Source organism: Dreissena polymorpha, chromosome 10, assembly GCF_020536995.1.
Source record: "Dreissena polymorpha isolate Duluth1 chromosome 10, UMN_Dpol_1.0, whole genome shotgun sequence".
Lineage (NCBI taxonomy): Eukaryota > Metazoa > Mollusca > Bivalvia > Myida > Dreissenidae > Dreissena > Dreissena polymorpha.
The window spans coordinates 7,053,230-7,077,266 of record NC_068364.1 but is presented as its reverse complement, the minus strand read 5'-3'; the positions used below and the strand labels follow the sequence as shown (position 1 = coordinate 7,077,266).

The 24,037-nt window shown below is 34.9% G+C and overlaps 1 protein-coding gene across 1 annotated transcript; it reads right to left on the bottom strand.

The window, feature by feature from the left end:
- Nucleotides 1-2,694: 2,694 nt before the first annotated feature.
- LOC127847955 (sodium-dependent glucose transporter 1A-like) lies at nt 2,695-12,166 on the bottom strand. The gene is made up of 4 exons (XM_052380207.1): nt 12,027-12,166; nt 9,451-9,742; nt 8,399-8,841; nt 2,695-2,868 (listed from the first exon to the last, which is right to left on the bottom strand). The coding sequence occupies exons 1-4, from the start codon at nt 12,096-12,098 to the stop codon at nt 2,695-2,697; spliced, it is 981 nt and encodes a 326-aa protein (XP_052236167.1). The 5' UTR covers nt 12,099-12,166.
- Between the last annotated feature and the right edge of the window lie 11,871 nt (nt 12,167-24,037).

The window sequence follows — 24,037 nt, the reverse complement described above, 5'->3', positions numbered from 1 at the left end:
TCATGGGTAGATTGATCATGACTTGCAGATGACCCCTAATGATTTTGAGGTCACTAGGTCAAAGGTCAAGGTCACGGTGACCCGAAAAAGTAAAATGGTTTCCGGATGATAACTCAAGAACGCATACGCCTAGGATCATGAAACTTCATGGGTAGATTGATCATGACTCGCAGATGACCCCTATTGATTTTGAGGTCACTAGGTCAAAGGTCAAGGTCACGGTGACCGGAAATAGTAAAATGGTTTACGGATGATAACTCAAGAACGCATACGCCTAGGATCATGAAACTTCATAGGTAGATTGATCATGACTTGCAGATGACCCCTATTGATTTTGAGGTCACAAGGTCAAGGTCACGGTGACCCGAAATAGTAAAATGATTTTCGGATGATAACTCAAGAACGCTTTTGCCTAGGAACATGAAACTTAATAGGTACATTGATCGTGACCCGCAGATGACCCCTATTGATTTTCAGGTCACTAGGTCAAAGGTCAAGGTCACAGTGACAAAAATGGTATACACAATGGCTGCCACTACAACGGACAGCCCGTATGGGGGGCATGCATGCTTTACAAACAGCCCTTTTCTTATTTATCATAGGAACAAACGTAACCTGGATGTACTTTTGTAACTGTTTACTTATCATTAAAACCTGACATTTGTGAGAAAGTTCATTCTATTTGATTTATTTGTTAATGATTGCTCAAAATCAGGCTTTCTGTGTACATTGAACAGTATTGTATTACATTTCATAATGGTGCCTGTCTGCTAGTATAGGCAATTTTTATAGACACTGTAATGTTTTACTAAAATACTTTTTTTTAATAAATAAAACACTTAAATATAGGTTCTAAATAAACAGTTATATGATAGGACAACATTTAAATTGATGAAATATTTGATAAATCATGTATTGTGATACCACATCGAAATATGTACATTCTTAATTTTAATGTTATTTGAGACTTTGTGTGCGATTGAGGGGTCTAGTAGTCAGGTAGAAAATTTTCTTACCTACTGCATACATCAGATATAAAGGAGGATACTGACACATAGAATGCTCAGTGCATTAAACATGTATGTACTATCTCAGTCCGTTAAGGAGGAAATATTATATTACAGTGTAATAAACAAAATGCATTATTTCATTTCTTGTTGTCTTTCAGTACCTTAGTCGTTAGAACGCATTTTTGAATTAAGAATAAAAAATTCACTTAAAAACGGAAAAGGGTTTGTTTGCAAATAAAATTTGAAACAATTTTTTATATGTCGTAGTATAAATTGTGTGTAACTAACTAATTTTCAAAAACATGACCGTGTCAAGAATAATCTTTATTATGAGTCTGAGATTTAGTTGGGGAACAGCGCGATTGACATTGTGATGTCAGTTCACAGGTGGCCATATTGAGAAGGGATTGGCAATATAATTGTTCCTCCCTCTACATTTAAGTAAAGTAGTGCAGTTGTATGTTACTGGCATGATAATATTCACCATGTGCAACACTTGTTTTGGGTTTAAGCACACCTGAGCTAATCGTTCTTATTTTGAGTGATCACTTTTTTTACATTCTCGTACCGAGTTTGAAACTAGGTTATGTAGAATCATAGACTATGTCTCTTGATAAAATAACATAAAGAATTTGTTAACACTCTTGAGGCCATATTTATTACCCAATCTTCGTGAACCTGCTTAGAACATGATTCCCAACTATATCTCACCCCTCATAAACTAGGTTACTTGGTCAAATTATAGAAAACTATTGTTAACACTCAAGAATTCACATTCTTTGACACATTTTCATGAACTATGTTCAAAATATTTGTCCCATTGATATTTAGAAGTTGATAACTGGGTCATGTGGGTTTGGTGAAAATAAAAGTGTGTGAACAATTTAGAGGCGGTATGTATTGCTTCATCTTCAGGGAACTGTGAATGTCATCTTCCTTCTCATCATCATTCCCTTGACCGGTCTGGCTGTTAGGGGAAATAAGGGACAGCGGCATAGAGCAGGGTCTGTTGTGGGCCGCTAGGAGTAGCTCAACCCTAGGGAGGGACGTCCACTCTTTCACATTGTCCAACTAGCTTTTCTTCTTACGACCTCGACGGCGACCACCTTGTAGAGTGTCTTGCACATAAAAGTCGTGCCTGATGACTTTTTCATTCATAGTCAGCTTGCGTAGTTTTACAGACCATGGGGGAAGGCGGGGGGCCAAGTTCAGCTGTTTTGTTCCGGACGTACTCTTTGGTCTTGTGCTGTTTGTCGGAGATATGGAGCAGTTTTGGTAGAGACGTGTTCAAAGGCTTGTTACCTGCGAGTCTGTGTCCATGTGATTCATCAAGGTGTAGCAGCCGAACAGTGCTATGAAAACTAAAAAAGGTTTGTAAAGACTGTGGGAAAGCTGATGGAGCTGATGGTCCACACCCTGCTAAGTGTTGCCATCGCTGCAGTCTCAATGGGAAATTTCATTCGGTCCTCAACCGTACAGGTACCATCATTGGACAATATTACTCCCAAGTTCTTGAAGCTTGTCATTTCTTCTAGCTTCTCGCCGTTCATGATGATGTCCGCACTTGTGCCGTTCGTGATGATCACCGTTATATTCCACTTCTCCGTGCTGACCTCCATCGCGTGTGCATCTGCTCTTTTATAAAATCTCTTGGCAGGGTTTTGAAGTCTGCTGTTGATGCTTCCTATATGTCAATGTCATCAGTGAATCTCAAGTTGGAGATGGGACTGCCACCGATGGAGATGTGGTGGTCTTTGAGGGTCTCCTGAATTATCTTCCCAAGGAAAAGTGTATGCAGAACGGGGGAGAGCAGACATCCTTGACAGACGCCTACTGATTTCATGAAGAAGTCACCCAACTGATATTGCAGTAACACTTGGTTGTAAATTAAATTCAGATAAAAATATACGATTTATATCTTGCGTTTTTATCATCTTATCAAGTTTAATTATTGTTTAATATGTATGCATGTATACGTTTTTTGTGTTGACATACCAATATACACTGAACTCTTGTTTGACAGTAAAACAGGTAAAAGTTTTGTTACTTGAAACCAAAATGAATGCATGTTTCATATACATATTTGTGAAGAGAGATGTTTCTCTGTTGATACCCTTTTACTCATTTTGTTTTTACTTTCAATTTTTGATCACGTGTAAAGTTCAGGATGCTAAGCGCTAAGTTTGAATTACCAATTCTTTGAATAAACACTTCCGGTGATCACTGTTCCTAATATTCAATTTGCACTGTGTTTACTGTTTTGTCTAGTCTATGGTAACTTACCTTCAACACAAAAAAAGACTAGTGGGTGAAAAAAAGTGAGTTACATCAAATAAGATTTCTTTTGAATATGTTACTGTCCTTTGGGTTTTCGTTGCTAGGAAAATTGTATTATATGTATATTTATGTGTGTTTGGCAATTCTACATTTAACTATATCAGTAATCTGATAATCGCTTCTAGGTAAACCGTAATATGATTCCATGACAATGACAAATCGAGCTAAAATAAACGACAACGTCAGTTATTTCTTAAACCGACTTAAGAATGTTCGAGAAATCAGTGCCACGTGTTTAATGTTGAGAACACGTCATTTTCATAGTGACAAATGCATTTTTTAAAGTAAATATAATCAATTATTTATCAAAAATAAGACTTACTTACATACTTACTCTTAAAGAGGCAATCTTAAAGAAACAAGAAACCTTCGGAGACGGTTGATGCTCCCCAAATGTATTTTTGTCACAATATTGCACTTAATATTCAGATAAAAGGAAACGTCTTGAGGGGCATAACTTTGGACAAAATAATACGATGGATGGTTTAGCAACTTAAAAATTTCAAAGGGCCATAAATCTCTAAATAAATCATCTAACCAGAACCCACAAATAACACGCGCATCTCCTCAAGGTAGTTAAGCTTCCAATAAAGCTTCATTGAATTCCAGTCAGTAGTTGGGGAGAAATAGCCCGGACAAGAATTGCACTATATGTACAGTTTATAGAAAATTTCAAAGGGCCATAACTCTGTGAAAAATCATGCGACCATAACCGGCTGATAATATGCACATCTCCTGTTGGTAGTGAAGCTTCCCATAAAGGTTCATTGAATTCCCGTAATATGTTGCTGAGAAATAGCTCGGACAAGAATTGCACTATATGTACAATGGAAAATTTCAAAGGGCCATAACTCTGTAAAAAATCATCCGACGAGGACAGGCTGATAATATGCACATCTCTTCTTGATAGTGAAGCTTCCCATACAGTTTCAATGAGTTCCCGTAATAAGTTGCTGAGAAATAGCTCGGACAAGAATTGCACTATATGTACAATGGAAAATTTCAAAGGGCCATAACTCTGTGAAAAAGCATCCAACCAGAACCGGCTGATAATATACACATCTTCTCTTGGTAGTGAAGCTTCCCATAAAGTTTCATTGAATTCCGGTCATTAGTTGCTGAGAAATAGCCCGGACAAGAATTGCACTATATGTACAGTTAATGGAAAATTTCAAAGGGCCATAACTGTGTGAAAAATCATCCGACCAGAACCGGCTGATAATATACACATCTTCTCTTGGTAGTGAAGCTTCCCATAAAGTTTAATTGAATGCCGGTCATTAACTGCTGAGAAATAGCCCGGACAAGAATTGCACTATATGTACAGTTAATGGAAAATTTCAAAGGGCCATAACTCTGTGAAAAATCATCCGACCGGAACCCGTTGATAATATGCACATCTCCTCTTGGTAGTGAAGCTTTCCATAAAGTTTCATTGAATTCTGGTCATTAGTTGCTGAGAAATAGCCCGGACAAAAATTGTGCACGGACGGACACACGGACGGGCGGACGGACGAAGTGCCGACTATATGCTCCCCCCAAATTTTTTGGGGGAGCATAAAAATGGAATTAAGTTTGAGAAATTTAGTTTTCGCGATGCTTTTCCGGTGGCCATTTCAAGCAAAGCCATAGAAATATCCGTCGCTGTTTTTGCTGTCATCTAATCTAACACTAGTGGTCAAGAGCCAATAAAGATCCCTATCGATAGGTGCGCGTGGCGGTTTTAGCTTTTGAAAATAGCAATTCTGCGCTTCAAAACGGCGGCGCGGCACAGAGCCGAACAATAAGGCCAGGGTAAAACACTTTCTTGCTGTCAATGTTGTAAAACAAAGCGCTGAAAGCTCTTTAGATGTTCGCATTTTTAATGAATGTATTCAATATCAGTTGTTGTAAATAAAGCTTCACCTTTAAAGGTAGGTCATTCGAACGGCCACGACAAATACAAACATCAAGGTGAGTTCACTTTAATTGTCAACGGGGTCGAGATTTTGTTTCTACAGGAGCGATATTTTGTTTCTACCATGGTTGAAATGTTGCAAGCAACTATTGTAAGTTAATGACATTTTCAAACCATCATAATTTTCTACAGAATGTGGCTGTTTAAAAAGGTAAAGCTTAGTTAAAAAATAGTACAATTGCCATATACAACTATACTGCAACCGAAAGGAAAGACATCTGAACGTTGCAAAGAATAGGCCTAAAGTTCACATTACAATACCAATTAACTAAAGAAAGTGAGCAAAATGTCTATCACTGAGAGAAAAAAATATAATATTATTTGTACAGATTATAAACATTGCTCATTTGCATGGCAGTACTGTAAGTATTTGATTTCATTCTTAACGTTTACCACTACGACAACAGATTGTCTTACTGCGAATGAAATAGCACTGATGTATTGAAATAATAAGTTTCGCGAAATAAATACGTTCACAGACATTTGGTGTGTATACACAGGCGATGAAAATCTTATATGTGAACATTGCAAATAAACAATTGGGTACCCATGATGGAACAAAACAAAACGAAATAAAGCTTTCACCAATTTATATTTAATTAATGTCAAAGCTATATAGTTCGTACACCTTTTCCATTTTCTTAAACATATATACTAGGAATGAGAGTGTTAACAATGCTATTAATGAAAATACTAGTAAGTGAAAAAGTGAAATGGCAAACAAATAATTATTGAAATGTACTACTAACATTACATTAAACTTTGATTATACATATATAATATATTGGCATAATTGAAACTTCAAATATGTTATATAAGTTCAAAGGAAACAAAGCAGATCCTGGATAATACAGATTCGTTAGGACATGAAGCTGTACATAATCTGTATTAAATGATGTGTTTTATTTAGACTTTAAAATCAGTCATTTGACAAAAAAACAAAACAACAACTGTATATGATCCCAAATATTTTGGGCTTATCATGGAAACACTTTTTTTCCAAATATTATTTGTCACCATTTCTTACAGATTGATTTACGTGATTAGATATTGAGCATCCACTCATTCTGCTGCGGCAACACTCGTTTAAAGTGTAGGCCTTCTATAACGATAGAAAAATGTCTACCATCACTGATTTGCATACAATAAATCACAGTAAACATTGACTGAAGTCAAATAAAACAGAGTATAGTAAAGGATATGCACTTTTGGCACTATAATATACACCAATTGATCTATATGTGTATATGTACTGATACACTAGACAATTAAGGAATATTTCCAAATTAAGTTAGCATGCTTTGTTAAAAATGAATGGTTACCTTGATAGTTAGCTGTTTTGTTGCTTCTTGTTAACACTAACGATGAAGACCAATTATTTATTTACGTATTCATTTTATTATATATTTATGTTGAATGCTTTGTGCTCGGTATTTCATGTGTGTGGTCGTATGCATATTTGTTTAGTATGTTACCAAAGGCATGTTCCCTTTTGTATCATTAACTTTTCACCAAAGATAGTCGGTATATGACTGACTTAACTAAAATAGGAAAAATATAAAAATATCATTTTGATAATATATGTTTCGAGGAAAAAAAAGAACCTATGCTCGCACTATTACTATAAATATATGTTTATTTCATTTTTACGATTTTAAAGCGCTGCAAATCCGAAGAATATCGAATGCTATTGTTGTGCATTTCGCGATAACTAAAGGGAATTTTCAGAAAGATAGTTCAACAATATGGCATTAAAATAATGTCTCTTTAAGACGTGTTTTCTCAATGCATAATCAGCATATTAAATCAGACAAAAATAACAACCAGATCCCCGAAAATGACATAAAACTGTATGTTTGATCATATGTACAAATGATATTTTATACACGTCACCATTTTAATTGTGTATTTACTTTATTCATGTAACAACTGACAATTATATTGCTAAAAACGAATTGAATATATTTTAATTCGTGGATTGTATTTCGTGGTATACAACGTATGTAGTATTTAGGAATGGTAATGTCGGTGTTCTACCTTTTACCTTGGCGACACTATTTAAATAAAGTATTATTGTATAATTACCTAAGTTTTCACATTAGGTACATCAGCCTCATCTTATATCTAATATTAAAATAATAACCACGACTGCTTTTAGACCTTTCCTCCTTTCAATAGTACACATTTCGGCTAAAATACATAACGAATGCTAATAACCGGTTTAACTTCTTTGAATAGGACATTTTTGAGAAATTGACTGTATAGTTCATAATCGAGACATTGGATGATAAAATTCAACAATAATAATGGAAATTAAATTATAACTTGCAACCGTGTATTATTATAACGCCCTTAAAAAACTATAACACTGAACATGTCAGTTGCCATTCTCCTAGCAGAGTTGTCGTTCGTGCCTCAACATACAATGAATGTGATGAACCGCAGTGTAAGAGAGTGGTCAGTTTCTTGTATTCAAATCGCTGTACCGCAAAACCGACGTCGTCGCAATGTCATGATCTGACGTCACAACCTGCGTCTGGTCCTCGTTGTTCGCGGAGCGTTTCCGTGTCCAGGTTATTGCGACAAATATAACTGAAATAAGACACACGAATATCGCAGAGAATTGCAGAGTGTAAAAAACCGTGCTAGGTCCGTACGTTACGTAAAGAGCGCCCTCAATCCACATGTACAAAAGTTGGCCAAAGCCAAAAGCGAGCACGACGAGCGTCAGCACTATTCCTCCTACCTCTATCTGCGTATTGATGTACGCGATACCGGTGGGAGTGATCGGCGCAATGAAGAAACCGATTGCTGCAGTGAACATCCATAAGAAAATTTTCCCTCTTGTTGCGAAAATATCCGCGAAGGTAATAGCTACAAGGTACATACATACATCTATCAGGAATAGTTTGCGTGTAGAAATAAAGTAAGAAAGAACGAAGCTTACAAATCGCCCGATCGTGAAACTGCCCCAGTATACCGTATCAAGATAGTAAGCCTCTGTTGAAGCGAATTGAAGCTGATCCACGGACAAGGTGCGCACAAAATTTCCGAACATCATTACAATTCCATTGATATTCATGCACAGCAGTACGGTAAACACAAGTACGGTTAGCCCGAACTTGAAATTTCCGTCAGCGTAGGACGCTGGATTCAGGATAGCCAGCACCCGCTTAACTATTCCGTTCTTCGAAGGCGAAAGAGCGCTCGCTCCCGGTTCGTCAATGTTCGAATAATTGTTCTTGTTGCGTCTGTAGCACTTTACGAAGGAGTACACGAATAATGGCATCACCAGCGTCGCCACGCAGAGACCAATGGTGGCAAACGCTACGTACACACGGGATTCCCAGCCTCTTTGGAGAGTGACGTTATTGCTTGACATGTTGACGGAAGTGTCAGATCGAAACTCCAAAACGGCGAGGAATGGATTAATGGCGAGTGGAGCTAACATGTAGCCAATGCCGTAGCCCATGTATAGGGCGTTAAAGGGGACTGCGGCCTCGGCGCGCCACAATACTATCAAAATCCGCTGACAGGCTGCAACGACATTTAACAATAAATATAGTCTATTAATTTAACTGATATTTACATGTGTTATTTAAGTTAAACTCATATTATTTGTAGACGTTTTACTAGCCAAACATGATTTGATTGTGCCTATCGCCGATATTCGTAATTTGTTACAAACAGAGCATACATTCAATTGGCACAGAAGTCCTCCTATTTTGCATACAGTTACATGCTAAGGAGCATATTTAAAAACATCCATATTATCTGCGTTTCCATGTTTTGACTGTACCCTTTGTTGTAAACACTTTGTGTTATCTTACATCGGATAATAATGGTTAATATATGCATTGTTTCTACTCGGATCAGTGCGACTCACACATGACAACCCTGGTAATTTCGCCAGAAGTAGCTCATAGCAATTAGATTTGAAATCCGCAGCGTACTTAATTGTAATCCAACATGGTACCGGAAAGTTTATTGTTAACGTAATTTCTACACATCAGTGAGAAAAAAGTAGTGGAACGGGTATAAAACACCTGAAATTTAACTTCACTGAAAACAATATTTCACGGTATTACTCAGAAAACAAAGACACTTTCTCTATGCATCATTTGTGTCGATAGGCTAGGCGCTTACCGACAGAGGTAAGCCCTGCTGCTGTTCCGACGGAGAAGAACGTCACCCAGAGCAAGGACAGGGAGGTGACGAACGACATCAAGATAAGGGTGACGGTTGCTATGATTTCCGCCAGAGTCACCAAGAGAAACTTCCACGTCCCCATGGCGTCAATGACCAACCCGCCTGCAAGCGCACCGGCGAATATCCCGAAACCCTGTGCGGAGACTGAGCGCGCTATATCGGCGGAGGAAGTGTTTAACTTCATGCGTAGATCCACCATAGTGGGCCCTGCGACCCCGTTCAACAGACCCTAAATATATATATTTACATTATACATTTTTTATATACTGGAATAAAAAAATGTATATGTAATGAATATCATAATTTTGTAATACGTTCAATAGCCGCATTAATGTTTCTCAGCACATTCATAATTTGATAAAAAAAAGTATTACTGTATATACACATTTTACATGTGTATTATATATATTATATAATATTATTACCGTTAACAATATTACAATCGTAAACTTTCAATAGCATTATTTGTAATACAATTTCTAAGCACATTACACTTGAATTTGTATGTTTTATGTAATACCTTATCTATAGCCTAGGTTACGATTTAGTTATTATATTAAATAAGTGTCAGTGTTAACAGTATCATCGTGAGATAAAGGACCACGGTTGATCATTTTCCGCAACTGAAACTAAACATTTCATGGTAGACAACTGTAAACGATTGCAGTTAACACGTACTATAGAGAGTGTAATCATGTGACAAACAAGATGACGACGTCCATTCCGAGACAGGTACTTTTGCCGTTGTATACCATTTATTACTCTCATTAATTGTGAAAAATGCCACTCACTTTCAAACCATATCGGTAAAAAGTGGTAAGCGTTTATATCGTGTTAATATTCGCTCTATATCTCGACTTCACTCACTGCGAAATTTCTTAGACCCACAAAATAACAGCTCCCGCTAACAACGTTCTTCCATCCATTACTCCGAATGTATTTTAAACCACAAAATCTTTGGAATCGTTTGTATTGAATGCTTACCATTCGGTCCAAAAGCACGATTTACGAGATCTAATGACTGACCGGAGGGGTTAATTGTATTCCTATCTAAGTTTCCAAGTATGCCTTTTAAACAAACAATCCGCAATATGTTTTGGATTGGTTCGATGCTTTTTGAATGTAAATATTTTACTTAAAAAAACAAACACGTCCGAATTGTCACTAAAATCCGGAGATTTTGCCGGACGTCAAAAATCGCCCCGGCCGCACAACGGCTCACAGATCTAAGGTTATCGGGCCGTTATGTCAGTCGCGGGCCGATTATAGAAGTCCGACCAAACTCTACCCCTTTTTATTAATTAATTTAAGGGACACACATTTACGATCTCTTTATTTAACTCGAATATCAGCGCTGTGAACCTGTGTTGCTGTTTTGCTGTTGATGCTTTTCAATAAATATCCTCCTCCTGGTATTTGAACCATAACAAACTGTTATAATTTGTGTAAGTTATGACAACATGTGTGTGTGTGTGTGTGTGTGCAAATATGAGATCTTGCATAACTGCTTAACTAAAACTTGATCACGTACAAATCTGTATCAGAATTAGACAAGTCGTCAAAGCGCATCGTACGGTGGCATAGAGAGACATTCACTCCTATTTTTTTTTTAAATTGTACTCCTTTTTTTCGATCTCGTGGCCTCGACTTAGTAAGTCGAGGCCACGACTTACTAACTCATGGCCACGAGTTAGTTATGTCGTGGCCACGAGATAGAAAAAGAGGAGTGCAAAACTAAATAAGATAGGAGTGCAATTAAAAAAAGAGCGGTGCAGTAAATTAATGCAGGGTGCATTAAACAAAAGAAGAGAGAATTTTAGCTGTCTCAAGATCCCGACTTAGCTAACTCGTGGCCACGAGTTAGTCAGCTTATCAAATTGTTCCACATGGTCGTTCATGGTGATCTTTATACAAAGGGAAGTAATCATCAACAAAAGAGAAGAGAATTTTATCTTTCTCGAGATCCCGACTTAGCTTACTCGTGGCCACGAGTTAGTCAGCCGATAAAATTGTTCCATATTGTCGTTCATGGCGATCTTCATACAAAAGGAAGTAATCATCACAGTAAAAGCCCGATTTGGCCAGCTATAAATATGCGTACAGAATAATTGCACACCTCTTTTATTAAGTCTTGTACTCCTCTTTTTTTCTATCTCGTGACCATGACATAGCCAACTCGTGGCCACGAGATAGTAAGTCGTTGTCACGAGATAGCAAGTCGTGGCCACGAGATAGGAACAAGAGAAGTGCAATTTAATAAAGTGGAGTGAATGTCACCTCTATGCTACCGTAGCATCGTCATTGTTATACAATTAAAAAAAAATGTTCGATTGTATTTTCTGTCAGTTCGCCAAAGCATGCTGTTACAAAGCAGTCTGAACGTATTACATTTAACCGCATAAACGGAGCACAATTTTAGCGCAGTATGTTTGTAGAAAATGCCGATCACAAAACGCGTTGGTGTGAATTTTTGTGGCTCTAAGTCGCAACACTAGCGGCACGAGCTCACTTACCTGGGAAATCCCGACCAGCACGAGCATCACGGTAATTAACTTCCTGTTGGGCTCCGACATGCTGTCCGACATTAATTTGATAAAATAATATCCTTTATTTCATCTGCCTTCAAAAACAGTGGTTTGTTCACTGTTTTAATTCATTCTTCTAACAGATAATAACCGAACAGTAAAACAAACATATAAACGTATAACGAACAATCAATGAATGGTTCGACATGATAATGCGTCGTTGTGTGTATGAATAGAAATCAAAAGTACATTAGCGCTATATTTTTTCATATTATAGTAAAATATTAAATATTGATTGACGCTGAACATATCAAAGGGAGGAAGCGATGAAGTCATGTCGACTATTGGGTTTCCTGGTTAATGAACAAAACGATCTTAACATCAAAGTTTTTTTTTCACGATCATTACATATACATATCTATAAGATAACATTAACACATTTCCCTAAAACAAAGATCAAACGTGTTTGTAAAACTACCTATTTACAATACAAATAGCAAACCCGAACCCGAGCATGGCTTAGTAAAATATGTAGCTTTCAAATCTCTATCAAATTATGCAAGAATAAAAACGTGCTATTCTTTATCTTTATTTATCGACAAGTAAACAAGTATTTTTTACTGTGTCGGTGATTGGCTATTTAACTTCTCTATTTAAAGCGCTCGTTGTTTAATAGCTGCGTATGGGAACTCAATATCGTCTAATATTGGCCGATAAAAAACGATAGATTCAATGATATGTCTAAAATAATTCGGCCTTTGAAAAGGTTAGCGCTAACAATAAATGAAACATGAATAATGCAATATTGTTTAACCCGTTCGGATATACACATAACATAACTTTTCGAACTTAAAAGTAATGCGGTGTTTGTTAAATGGCCATACATACTAAGTATACATAACGAATAAGATGTATCAACGAAAACAGTTTCGGAACCAATTGTCGCGGGAACTATAAACACTAATGTATTCTGCACAAACAAAACGCGAGATACGGCCTTTAAAATTAATGCCAGATGACTGTGGAGTGACAGTTTGTATGCTCTTAACTATGTCTGTTTTTCATCCAAAAGATCATGCAGTAATTAGTTTTTAAATGGTAGCGAACTATTCAAAATGTTTGTCCTTATGACCGCGGATTCTGTGCAAACTGAAATTCTCTCTCTTCTTTGTCTGTCTGTGTGTTTGTCTGTCTGTGTGTTTGTCTGTCTGTCTGCTGTCTGTCTGCCTGTCTCTATGTTTATTTTATTCATTATGCAGCAATGTACTATAACTCGATTATTTATTCTCCAAACTACACTGCTATATTTTTTCATTTGAATATTTTGAACAACCAGAAACGAGTTCATAACAAAACATCACACTCTTGCACTCACATATCGTTTTGTTAACTTTATCGTATAGAGACTCGTAAAGAGTGGGAGGGGATGCAGGGTACCAATGACTGTCGCTCTTATTTAATTAATTCATGCACTCACTCATTATTTGCTTTATTCAATCACTAATTCATAAAGACTGCAATGCTTACTTACGTGACATTACGTCGTGATTCGTTCGTCTTGCAACGTCAAAATAAAAGTAGACTTGTGAACAATCTAGAGACCACATGTTTTGTTGTATGGTCATAAAACTTGGTTAGAAGATTTGTTCGAATGTTATCTTGGTCGAGTTTGAAACTGGGTCACGCGAGGTAAAATACTAGGTCACCAGTTCGAATTTAATTTAAATCTTGTGAATATTCTAGAAGTCAAATGCATGGTCCACTTTCATGAAACTTAGTCAGATCATTTGCTTGAACGATATCACATATGAGTTCCGGTTTGGTGAAAAGATTGCCACCAGGGTGCGGAGCAGTTTTTCTTAAATGGCTGAAAACACTTAAGAAGTCACAATTATAGTCAGATATTCATGGACCTGGGTCAGAACATTGTTCTATTTATCTCTCGGCTGATTTCCAAAACGGCTGTGTTTCGTTTAAAACCATTAACTCATCGGGGCGGGCAGTTTTTCTAAATTGGCTTTAGTAAACATTTGTCTAAATGGGTCGCATGTATAGCAAAATGTTCATGAAACTTGATCTGAACATTTTTTCTAAAGGTATCTCAGCTTAGTTCGAATATAGTGCCGGTCCGTGTAAAATCTTGGCCGCCTTGGTGCGTGGTAGTTTTCCTAATATGGCTATTGTAAAATCTTGTATACACCCTAGAAATCACTTTTATTGTCAATTCTTTATTTTCATTGTATCGGTCCTCCTAATTGTATAGTGCCTTTGACGAAAACCCCTCAATCTTAATCTTGTGAAATTAACATCTCTTTAACTGCAATACAATTTCACTGGAAAATGTGGGAATTTGGAGGCATGTTAATTGCAAGGCAGGTCCGAAAATATTATTGCCATTTAATATTGTCTAATAACAGGAAACATGAATCGATTTTTGTATACAATATACAAAGCAAATCCTTTTGTAAAAAAGTCGTAATAGTAATAAGTGGGTGGTAACAAGAAAAAAGTAATGATAATGTATCTGGAGTCTTTATTTTCATATTGGATATGAACACATAGCTTTCGTTACAAAACTATCGATATTGATTGAATTAAAATATGCTGATGTTTTAGATCTGCTTGAACAAGCCATGATTTGACATGTAATAATTTCTGCCTTAAGTAGTTATTTGTCGGGAAAGAGTACTTTCTAGGGTTTATGTGTTTTTTTTGTTTGCCTTGAATAGTGTTATCATTTCGCAATCCTATCAGTGTTTATTCCCGTTGTTGCTGGTCAGACATATGTCTGTTTTAATTGCTAGATTTTTGTGCAAACCTTTTTTCTTCGGCCATTTTCACTCATTTTGTTACTGAATTTCTATTTCTTTGGATATTTAATTGGGTGTTAGGAAGACATATTTGTTGCAAAACGAAAATTTATTTAGAAATCATTCGTTATTTGGAAATATTTGCTGTTGAGTGCAGTCGGCAGTCGGCCAATCAGTAAGCAGCTTTTGTTTCCGTTGTATACATGTAAGCGATGTTCCATCTCGTTTGAGATGCTGGTGTGTCAGCAAGAGGTTTCTTAATTGTTCATTGTTCTCGGCTGGCTTGTTGAACAATGACATGGTATTTGAAAAAGCTGTTACCTACAACGAAACTCATATCTATGTAAATGATAACATACTCATTGTAGTCATCTATTAAGCAGATATGACAATATCGCAGTAAATAATCTGTGAAAAAAATTCATTAGTACTTTACGAAGCTTCAAAGTACATCCTACCAGTCCCAGCCTGTCATCATCATCATCATCATCATCATCATCATCATCATCATCATCATCATCATCATCATCATCATCATCATCATCATCATCATCATCATCATCATCATCATCATCATCATCATCATCATCATCATCATCATCATCATCATCATCATCATCATCATCATCATCATCATCATCATCATCATCACCATCATCATCATCATCATCATCATCATCATCATCATCATCATCATCATCATCATCATCATCGTCATCGTCATCGTCATCGTCATCATCATCATAATCATCATCATCATCATCATCATCATCATCATCATCATCATCATCATCATCATCATCATCATCATCATCATCATCATCATCTTCTTCACCATCCCTATATATATTATAGTGATAATCTTTCCCGTCATTATTAGAATCATCGTATATAATGATAATGGTGATATCATATTTTCGATATAATCTTGAACGATTTATACGGTTATATATATATATCTTTATTGCCTCCATTTTCTGAAGATGTATATGATACAAACAAACGATACCAACAAAGCACAAAAAGTTCCATTCTAAGATGAAAATTTAAACAGTAAATCGGAGTGTGAATTGACTCACCTAAGGATATATTCTGCGTTATATGATATATTCAGCTGGATCTGTTCATTAAAAGGGAGATACTTCTTACAATTTTCATAGGAGTAAACGGCATTGTCTCTCTTAAATCATTCGGATTAAATGTTGACTTCATATCGTTCTTTGAACTAAACTAAGAACGCCTCGATTTTATTAATTTAAGTCCTTTATTTAGCATATATATTCATCAAATGATAAGCATCATTTAATAACGGTAAAATGAAAAAAAATCAAGTTTCTGTAATTTACAGAATGTTATTGTATTCGCGTGCATGTTTTGCAAATTTATTTGCTCTACTAACAGTCATTTCAATGTTTGTAAACTGCATCAAATATTTTAAACATTTGTTTTTTATTTAGAAAAATAAAGATGTGCAGTTTTTGTGTGTTTTTTTTTTTAAATTTAAATTCAATGGTTTCGCCTCTTCTCACTCACTCTTTGGTCCAAGTATTTCTTTCAGCATTTACGGTAATCAAAATCAAATCATTGCTCGCCAAATGAAACATATACACAACAAGCATATTAACTTTCTACTTTAGTAAGATGACCATGGCGCAACTACGAAGACAATTATTTTTTTGCAATTATCTAGCTCTTTCTCTAGTTCTTTCTGTATGTCTCCAGTTTGATCTTTGGCCACCGTGTAGCAACAATGTCATGCAATAACCTAAAAAATAATTCCAAATGTTGCCTAAACTAGCGTTTTTACATACATTGTTACTTATCAGCTGGATTGCATTCAACATCGCATGCAAAATAGCCTAATCGCTCTCCTTCTTCATGTATTACTACGATTCACACTTTGTTATTAGGTAATCATAAACGATGCTCAAACAGCATCAGTCTGTCGTAAAAAGTCAGCATCATTTATTCATTGTCTATATTTGATTTTAACAAAACTGTAACTTTCAACACCCTTTCAACCGAATATTATTGCATGTTTCTAACAGTATTTGAACAACATTACATTAATCTTTTAAAGTACTAGTAATACTTGAAAACAAGTCATTTTTACATGTATTTAGAGCATGAAAAGGAAAAATACAAAGCATGTGTATACATAACACATTCTTAGTTAGCTCTGATGTTAAGAGAATGACTTCATGACTCTTTTCACAATAAACATTTAAGAAGCCAATATCACTACGTGTATAAACAAAACATGTACATATTTTTGACATAACGCAGTGTGGTATGGTGACACACATTTTCAATGCACACAATCAAATTGAAATGAAAAAATCTATGTCTACAAATATTTTATAAATGATCAAGTAAGCTATTACACCATGATGTTGTCACAACACTTTCCAACAATGCTGGTCGGTGTGGTATTGACGCATATTGACCATAGCAACCTTAATTCAGATTGCAGCCCGATACACTAGCTTCTTTCAACCACCATCTTTCACTTGCAGGTGTGGTACTCACTTGCACCCAGACCAGCTACATGCCTGCATTTTTAGGGTGAAGGACTTGTGATGGTTTTTAAAGATGTGTAATAAACACACTGCAACTCTATCGTAGTTATTATAGTAATTATTTAAGAGATACATAAAATGCAATGTATATTGGGATGAAATACAGGATTATTCGGAAATAAAGTGAAGCATATTTAGATACAGGAAAACATTACATGGTGTCATCTGGTCACATTGATGAATTAAAGTGAAAATAATATGATTCAAAAGTTAACACATATTTTTGCATTATTGTTCCCAGAAGCACGTATTTATATAACTTAGAAAACTTGTTCAGGGTCGTTTTTTAAAGTAATTTTTGATGATGCAATCCAAGCATACGCGTATGGAAATTATTCTTTTTAAAGGCTCACATACAGCGAGGAACTTCTTATAACTAGGGCTATAATATTTGAGTTAAAAAAAACACCGCCACAATAATATGAAATAAGAAACCATAAATTCTTATAATATAGATAATTCACAACTCGGTACAATGTCAAAAGATACACAATTGAACAGAACTGAAGCCAATTTTTATGTGTTCAGAACTATCAAAATCAGACACCGTTAAGCCTACATTTTATGAATTCATTTAATAACAGAGTGAACAAAACACAAAATATTTATATTATTTTGGTATATATCATTCACAAAGATTTATATATTGCGCCACCCTGACACCCTATTTATAATAAAGTAATGCTGGTATAAAGCATATGTCATTGACCGAGATTCATCTTGACCGAATAACAATCTCATCATATAATTAAGACGCTTCATGTTTTATTTCGTAACACAAGTGTCTGGTTTCTACCAGTCCATCAATTCGTCAAACCAGCTACCGTATTTATTCTTTGTTCATAACTCTAAAATTCGGCATAACGATTACTTTCTCTATGTTTTTTACACGTTCAGAGAGTTATTGAAATCGATATCTGCATTCGGACAGGTTTTATTAGCATTACCAATTATCACAAAATTCCCGCTCCTATTGTTAATCATTTTAATATTACACTGATTCGCTTAACCATGCGAAACAATCAACACAATTATAAAACGTCCCTTGCAATAAAGAAAACAGGAGAAAAAATCTCACAATTATTTTTTTTAGTTTTTTGTTCATTTTGTGAAAATAAATGTTTCCAGATTGATTGTGACCTGAACATGTATTGTTTTGTGAGTAAACATTTAGAAACCTTCATTAACGACCGCCGCCTCAAGACTGCATGCTCGACGATTCTACCACTTGTACACTATAATTTACACTTGTTGAGGTATTAAGCTGCGAGTTTTCTATGAATAGACGAGCTAGCAATTTACCGATTAATTTGTTTGGTCTATCCATATCCAATTACGTAAACTCATTTGGCTGGTAGATTTTCTGCACATTAAACCAAATTTTGTTTTCCATGACAATAAAAAGTATTTTATAACATACTGGGTCATACAATGGTAAAATAACCCGTGCAATATATTTGCGATGCTAAATATGGCAAAGTATCTGTTTTTCTGTGTCATACTGTCATTATATATGCGTGTCATATAACCAATATTACCGACGCAAGCACCATAAATTTGTTAAATGGCTTAACAAAAGTATTACTTACAATTTTCCTCATATTGAGACGGATAAGAGTGCATAGTCTAGAAACCGTACAGCGACATTAAGCATCACATTGAAATCAACATTGTAAATTCACGCACTATAATTGTCTTTTTACAAAATGGAAAAATATACATTACATTAATTTATTGCTTTGGAGAAATAAGGCCGCTCAAATCTTTGTACGAGTTCATAAAACAGACGAGGAAAGAAATGAAATAAAAGTAGAAACATTCCGAAGCATATTTAGTTGATGGCATTGTTGGGAAAACAATCTCATAACTGTGCGAGGGAATTTGCCATGGGTTTCTTTTCTCAAGGTTATAGTACAACTGTGGTAAAACATGTGATCGAAACGCACATCGTTTTTGCAACATGAATACGTATGATATATGTAATTCAATATTGTACGTAACTGAAGCAATCTGAGCAAAATGCGCACAAAGACAGAGTATTTTATTACTGGTTTATACAGTCAATTGCAAAAAGAGGAAATTGCCCAATAGCGAAACACAATATGGTTAATTATTCATAGTTTTATTTCCACTTTCTCATCTTAAAATTTGGTTATGTTAACCTTGTTTCCGAGCCTTTGAAAAGAATTCCCCAAATATGTAGTGACATAATTATGCATTCAAACGTAAAGTGTACACGTGTTAAAAGCGTTCTAGACGACAATGTATTAGTTATACAAAAACATCAACTTGTAATGGAATATTATAGGGTAGTGTACTTATTCTAGATTTAATAAACTAAATATGTTTTAAGCAATTTTATTGCATGAAGTCGCTTTGAAATCTGATGCAGGGTCCGTCACCAATATCGGTTTAACTCGGTGTAAATTTTTATTGGTTGATCAAACCGTACACAAGGCATTTTGTTTTTAATTTTTATATCTTGCTTCTACGCAAATGGCCACGGAAAACATTCAAAAATGATATTATGTGGAACAATATTCAATTACTATACAGTTTGAATGTATATACAAGTCAAATATTGATCATAATGGGTGATTGTTATTTCATTTATATCAGGAAATCCAATTTCAACAAAATTGAATCACGAGATGTAAATAGAAATGTGTAAATTAAATCGGCTCGTTCAATATGTTATGGCAGCTATGTACTCGTCCAAATATATAATCGTTTTGAACACAACAATTTTAAATAGCCTAAAAGTAGATAATATTTGAAATTTGACCTCTTAGTATGACATTTAATAAAAGCAACACGTATTGCGCACGATACACTGTTGAGGCAGTAATTCTTTATGGCATAGTTAGAACAAAGTTGGTAAAGGACCAATGGTTGTTTTCACTTAAAAATACACTAATGTTCTTTGCAATTAGTTATGTAATAACAAAAGTTTCAAGTTATTAAAGGTTTTCAATTTTAATTATTCTATATACAGCCTCAATAATTAAACATTGTTACAGTAGGACGCACTCAGACCTATTTTTCTTACTGGTTTTGCCTCTAACAGACTAGTAAATAAGTTTTTGCGCTTATGGGATTGCTTATAATGCAATATTTAATACGCTTCTAAATGCAACGCTAACATTCTCTGAAAAAGGGATTATCCAACCATGGTTCTTGTTATCTGCCTTTCCTCTTGATGCCTTTTAGCAATACCTTAAGCTTTATTTAAGACCAATTCATGACTTAATACAAAAACACTGCCTAAATAAATATTTTCTATAAGTGCATGATTATTTCAGAATTAACAAACGGAATTTCATGAAAAATTGATTCTTCGAACAAAATACATGAAAGTTGAAAACGTGAAACCGTATACATGTTATCCGTTCTCAAAAATTGAACAGAATATCCAGTATGCATCAACCTGAATGGTTGGCATTTCCTTATTTTCAACGGTATAACAAATTACTATAAATGTTAAATTGGGATTAGAATGAAGCCTTGTAACGAATATATCTTACCATTCTTTTTCCCGGCATCAACGTTATAAAGCTGACACAAGTTAGCAACAATGTACTTATTAAAATTTAATGCATCTTGGTGTAAAATTGTTTGTTTCAATAAATCTGATGACCTTCAACGATTGACTGATATTAATGTGTAAAGGCCGGATATACAACACTTATATATTAGGCACCATTGCTTCTGGTCAATATCAGCGTTTTGAAATGATAAACATGAGCTATGCTCTTGCCGATTATTAATTTACTGACCCTGTATCACATCTTACGAGGTCAGTAAGAAGCCGTTTAAAAAAATTGTGCGTTATAATAAGTAATTTGGATTGGCAAGTATAGTACAGCGATGTTATTTCCATAATGTTTCTACATGTAACATACAATGAACTAGAGCTATTTCTACAAAAGAGATAACAACCATCAAAATAGCGCGTCGACAAATACCAACCAAATACCTTCATATCATTTACTCTGTAAAACAGAGGCATGGTAACTGGATATTCCATTGAACTGAAATCTAAGATGTTATGATGCGTTCATGACACGCAATGCGCCTTCTTGTCTACTGAACACCTGCGTTCGATATTAAGCAAACATAAATATAGCATTCTCCTCCACAATGTGTTATATCAAAAACCCATTAAGATAACTAAAACTGTGTTTAACATTTGAATTTTAACACTCTCAAGTATCACATGTTATTCCCATTAAAATATTTTTCCTCTGTCGAATAAGACATGTCATGAGTCTCTTTTCAGTTCTTTTGTGAAGAGTTAATAACTTATATGATTTAGAAAATAATGGTGTAGGTGTGGATAGAGAATGTTATAGCCAATATATATAACCAATGGTGTTGTGTATTAAGCCTTTAGAGGCCTTCAAGGTCGATAGTTACGTCACCAAGATATAATAACAGTATCTCCTGCAACAATGGCTTCAGTTTCATCATGTTTCTATTTGTCACAATTGGACTAGGGTTTTCTTTGCATAAATAATTTCCTGCATTGTATTATAAAAAAAATCTACATGAAATTATAATTACATTTCATGAAATATAATATTAAATAGTAAACTTAATTTTCTTCTAATTATTTCAATGTGCATATACACTATTAAACTGACGTTTTCCATAATAGCGTATAAAATAAGATTACATTAAGCTATTGTTTAAAATGAAACCAATGGGATTTAAAACACGAAATTTCTTAAAACTTATAGACTAGGATATGCTTGGGAAATATCTGGTCTGTAATGTATGCAGATGGATTGAAGAAATGATTGAAATACAGTTGGAAAAAGATACCTTTTGGTAACATTGTCATTTGATACATCGTGAGAACTGAAATTTAGGTATTATGCACATAGACTTGTCACGGAGTTATACCAATTTTATTATGCATATAATGCTGCATCACGTGTCATCAAACTTCCATAAATTAACATGATTAATGTATCACTTTACCTGTTGGGTTTTTATTAAGTTATCAGTACTCATAAATGTAATCAGAGGAGGATGTGCGTACCACGATTTCTCAAACATAGCTGCGCCATCGAAAATGTTTACGCTACATCAGGATATATATTGCCAAAAACAAAGCACTGTGTCCCAACTCAATCCTTTGATTTTGACAATTTTCCCTCTTTGAATGATACCATTCCCAAAAGATATATATTTTTCCAAATAAGTTCGCTATGCGTTCATGAATTTATAACTGCAACTTACGTAATCGTTTAGTAAGTAATACATTTAAAAAGCACACATAATTATTTCTTGAACAACGCAAACGTTTTGCAGCGTTTGTCTAAAAATACAAGTGTTTGGTTTGTACATATAATGTTTTCTAAAAATCGCTTTTGATGAGCAGTAAATGTAAGTATTTCAATTTGAATAATAAATACATTTTTTAAAGGCTTCAGTATCATTAATCAGAAGGTGTCTTTTGGTTTTTAATCTCGTTTGTTATTGTTTAGAACGATTTTTTTGCCGCTTTCAACTTTCTATCATAAGTCAATCATATATCTATTAAAGCTGAGTATAAACATGAATGAATTATAGAGACTTTTGCAATAACAGCTTAAACAACTAAGCTATAGTTATTGCTTTTATCCGTAATAGGTCTACTGCTTTGACACACGGATACGCAAAATATTTGTATATAAGCCGATTTAGAAGGTTTTATTTGTATTTTAATTAAACCATACCGACATGTACAAGAATGTGTATATGTGTGTCGTATAATATCAGAGGGGTTAATCACGTGATAGCCAAGATTGCGACGTCCATGCGGAGACAGGTATTTTTCGCCGTATATACCATTTATTCTTTTTGTTTAATTTTTAAACGACGCTCATTTTCTAGCCATATCAGTAAGAAAATGATTAACGTTTAGTTCGTATAACAATTCGCTTCATATCTCGCCTTTACTCGTTGCGAATTTTCTTATTCTTAGGTGAGCTGTTATAAGGTCATTTCGCAGCGAGCAAAGTCGAGATAAAAAAGGAATATTAATACGAAATAAACGCTATTTACTTCCTTGCTGAAATTGCTGGAAATTAAGCGGTATTTAAAAAATAATATCCATAAAACAGGGAATAAAACGGCAAAAAAAACTATATCGGCATGTACGGCGCCATCTTGACTATCACGTTATTTCCCCCTCTGAATATAATAAGCAAGACTATTGAGGGGTTTTTCGTAGTTAAGTCGTGTGTTTGCTTGGACAGGTTCGTGTATTTTAATGTAAACTAACGTGACCTTTCTTTAGTATTAAAGTAGTAAAACATAAAAATTGCATTGCACGAACACACATATCATTTAGAAGTATCCTGCAGTCAAGTCAACAGAACAGGTATACTAATCAGGCTACAGTTGAAGACGGAATTTTATAATGAAATTCACCGTTCTAAAATTGTATATTTCAGAAGAATTTCAGAACACATGAAAACGGAAATGTCAACTAACATTCTATTGACGAGACTCGATGCAAGTCTGTCGTTATGATGGGTCGTAGCCTGGCATCAAGTTTGTTGTGTTTTTGTGTGTCTTGTGTTAGTACATTTGTTATATGTCTGGTATTTAATATTGTTAA

Bases quoted from the DNA above. Each gene is read 5' to 3' on its own strand.
- LOC127847955 (XM_052380207.1), bottom strand. From the start codon at position 12,098: ATGTCGGACAGCATGTCGGAGCCCAACAGGAAGTTAATTACCGTGATG. The intron at 8,842-9,450 runs GTAAGCGCCTAG...ATGTCGTTGCAG, and splicing joins AGCAGGGCTTACCTCTGTCG to CCTGTCAGCGGATTTTGATA. The intron at 2,869-8,398 runs GTACTGCTGTGC...CTGCAATATCAG, and splicing joins TAACCGTACTTGTGTTTACC to TTGGGTGACTTCTTCATGAA.